Below are 2,681 nucleotides of genomic sequence, written 5' to 3' on the forward strand. Positions count from 1 at the left end.
TGTGCGGAGACCCTAGACTTCCTCTCAAAGTTCGTCTTTCAATTAGAGGAGGTTAGTTTTTCATTGTATGTATATATTTGTTCATTGTATGTATAGAATTACTTGTATTAATTTATAAATGTCATTATAGTTTTAGTCTTAGACTATTTTTATATTTTATTTAAAATTTTATAATAATATTTGTAAAATTAGTAAATAAAATTATATTTATTATTAGATATATGCATTTTAAATAATTCTCATTGCATTTTATTTTTGAATATTATTATTAGATATTATAGTATACAGTGAGCGAATACAAATGATTAAATTTTTAATCGTTTGTATTAAATCTTGAATTGTCCGATTGGACAGTTTGAAAAAATTATTTTTCATAATTTGCTACAATGTGTACATTGAGGTTTACGCATAAATTTCATAAAATTTCGATTGAGGCTAATTTGTGTTGTTCTCTGGATGCATACTTGATTGTGATCATGATTAATCACTTTCATTTCGTGTACTTCAGAGACCAATGCGAAATGCTGTCGAAATTTTGTGAAATTTATGATGTTTGACTTATTTGTACATGTGTTAGCAAATTATGAAAAATAATTTTTTCGAATGGGTAGGGCCTCACCTTGTGAGAGTTAAAAGTTTGAGATTGATTGAGTTTTTTACGAACATATAGTATGGATCGAAGCTGGATGAATGAGCGTCGCATAAGTGAAGAGTATGAAAAGGGGGTTTCTGAGTTTTTGCAATATGTTCAAGAACACGCAATCTCAAGTAACGGGACATATTTTTGTCCTTGTGTTCGTTGTCTTAATCAAATACGTCATGACTTAGGAACAATGCGTGATCATCTATTCATCTTTGGTATAATGAGAAGTTATACACTTTGGACTTGGCATGGAGAAGTATTAGACAAGCCTACAACATCACGAGGAACAGATTATGTAGATGACTGGATGAATGATCATTTAGAAGATATGGTACGTGATGTTGGGGAGGAGAATTTTGGAAAAGTTCATTTATATGATTCTCTTAAGTCCGATTCAGAGGAACAATTGTACCCAGGATGCACTAACTTTACGCGACTGTCAGCAACTTTGAAATTATTCAGTTTAAAAGCAAGGCATGGATGGACGGATACAAGTTTCACAGAATTGTTGGAGTTGTTAAAGGAGATGCTTCCAGAAAATAACACGTTACCTATCCGTAATTACGAAGCGAAGAAAGTTTTATGTCCAATGGGTTTGGAATATCAAAAGATACATGCATGCCCAAATGATTGTGTTTTATACAGAGACGAGTTTGCTTCACTGAAGGCGTGTCCAACATGTGGTTTATCGCGGTTTAAAAAGAAAATTGATGGAAATAGTGGCGATGAAGACAAAGATGGTCCACCTGCTAAGGTGATGTGGTACCTTCCTATAATTCCTAGATTCAAACGACTATTTTCCATTAAAGAAGATGCAAAAAACCTGAAATGGCACGTTGATGGAAGAAAGTGTGATAATCTTCTTCGACACCCAGCTGATTCTCCACAATGGAAGAAGATTGATGAAACATATCCAGAATTTGGTGCTGAGCCAAGAAACTTAAGACTTGGACTTGCTACAGATGGTATGAATCCTTATGGGAACTTAAGTAGCAAACATAGTTCGTGGCCAGTTTTGCTGATGATTTACAATTTATCTCCTTTGTTGTGCATGAAGAGGAAATATATGATGTTGTCTATGATGATCATTAGAATTGTGGGTAAACCTAGAGGCCAACAACTTAAAGTCATATATCCAAAGGTTAGAACTCATTCATTTTAAAGTTATTAATTTCTGTATGTCAACTTATGACTTTGATGTGTTTATTTTATTTGTAATGTTCAGTGTAACAAGCAAGAAGATTCATGGGAATGTGGATATTATGTCATGTCTTGGATAAGAACAATCATTCGAGCTGCAGTTAAAGATGAATGGATAGAGGTAATTATATATATCTTTCACATATTATAAATCATATCAAACTTTAAAGAATGATATTCATACATAATGAAATTGTATTACTTTTTCAGCGATTCAAGAATCCATCACCTCTACCAGATGACATTATCCACACACTAAGACAAGAATGGGCAGCATATCTATTGGAGAGATGGAGTTGATACCACATGAATTAGAACTCGTTTTAAAAACTTTATTGTACAAGAATTTCATGTTGAAACTTTTAGTTTGTTGTTATTTATATTAGTTTAGAATATATGTTGAAACTTTAGTTCTATTATATATAACTGTAACTCTAAAATTGTGCTGAAAGTTTTATGAAATTGTTCTGGGAATTTTCTGATTTTCAGGTGTGTGGATATTGTAAAAACAGTCAAATTTTTTAAAAAAAATGGTGCAGTTTGACGTCTGGTGTGCCCTGACAGACGTAATTTAACGTCGGACTGTACCAGGGCCGACGTAATTTAACGTCTGACTGTTGCAGGGCCGACGTTATTTAACGTCTGACAGTCTCTGACAGACGTTAAATTGCTCAGTTTTTTCCCTCTTTCTGGTGCAAAAATTGACGTCTGCTATTACTGGCCCCGACGTTGGATAACGTCGGACTCCCAAAAGGACCGACGTCAAGTGACGTCTGCTATTTTGCCGACGTTATTTTGACGTCACCCGATACGACGTCGGTGTTTGGGCAGACGTCAA

At 34.0% G+C, this 2,681-nt stretch overlaps 1 protein-coding gene across 1 annotated transcript; it reads left to right on the plus strand.

Moving 5' to 3' along the window:
- Positions 1–671: 671 nt before the first annotated feature.
- LOC146881638 (uncharacterized) lies at positions 672–2,143 on the plus strand. Its single transcript, XM_085669275.1, has 2 exons — positions 672–1,655; positions 2,054–2,143. Exons 1-2 carry the CDS (start codon positions 672–674, stop codon positions 2,141–2,143), a joined length of 1,074 nt encoding a protein of 357 aa, XP_085525401.1.
- Positions 2,144–2,681: the final 538 nt, after the last annotated feature.

Source organism: Vigna unguiculata, chromosome 11 (assembly GCF_037176805.1).
Source record: "Vigna unguiculata cultivar grain cowpea cultivar isolate G323 ecotype 2 chromosome 11, ASM3717680v1, whole genome shotgun sequence".
In the NCBI taxonomy this organism is placed as follows: domain Eukaryota; kingdom Viridiplantae; phylum Streptophyta; class Magnoliopsida; order Fabales; family Fabaceae; genus Vigna; species Vigna unguiculata.

What these genes read in the sequence shown, in the direction of transcription:
- LOC146881638 (XM_085669275.1), top strand. Translation starts at nt 672, where the DNA reads ATGGATCGAAGCTGGATGAATGAGCGTCGCATAAGTGAAGAGTATGAA. An exon ending in GCAAACATAGTTCGTGGCCA is followed by an intron (nt 1,656 to 2,053) that starts GTTTTGCTGATG and finishes TTACTTTTTCAG; the next exon opens with CGATTCAAGAATCCATCACC.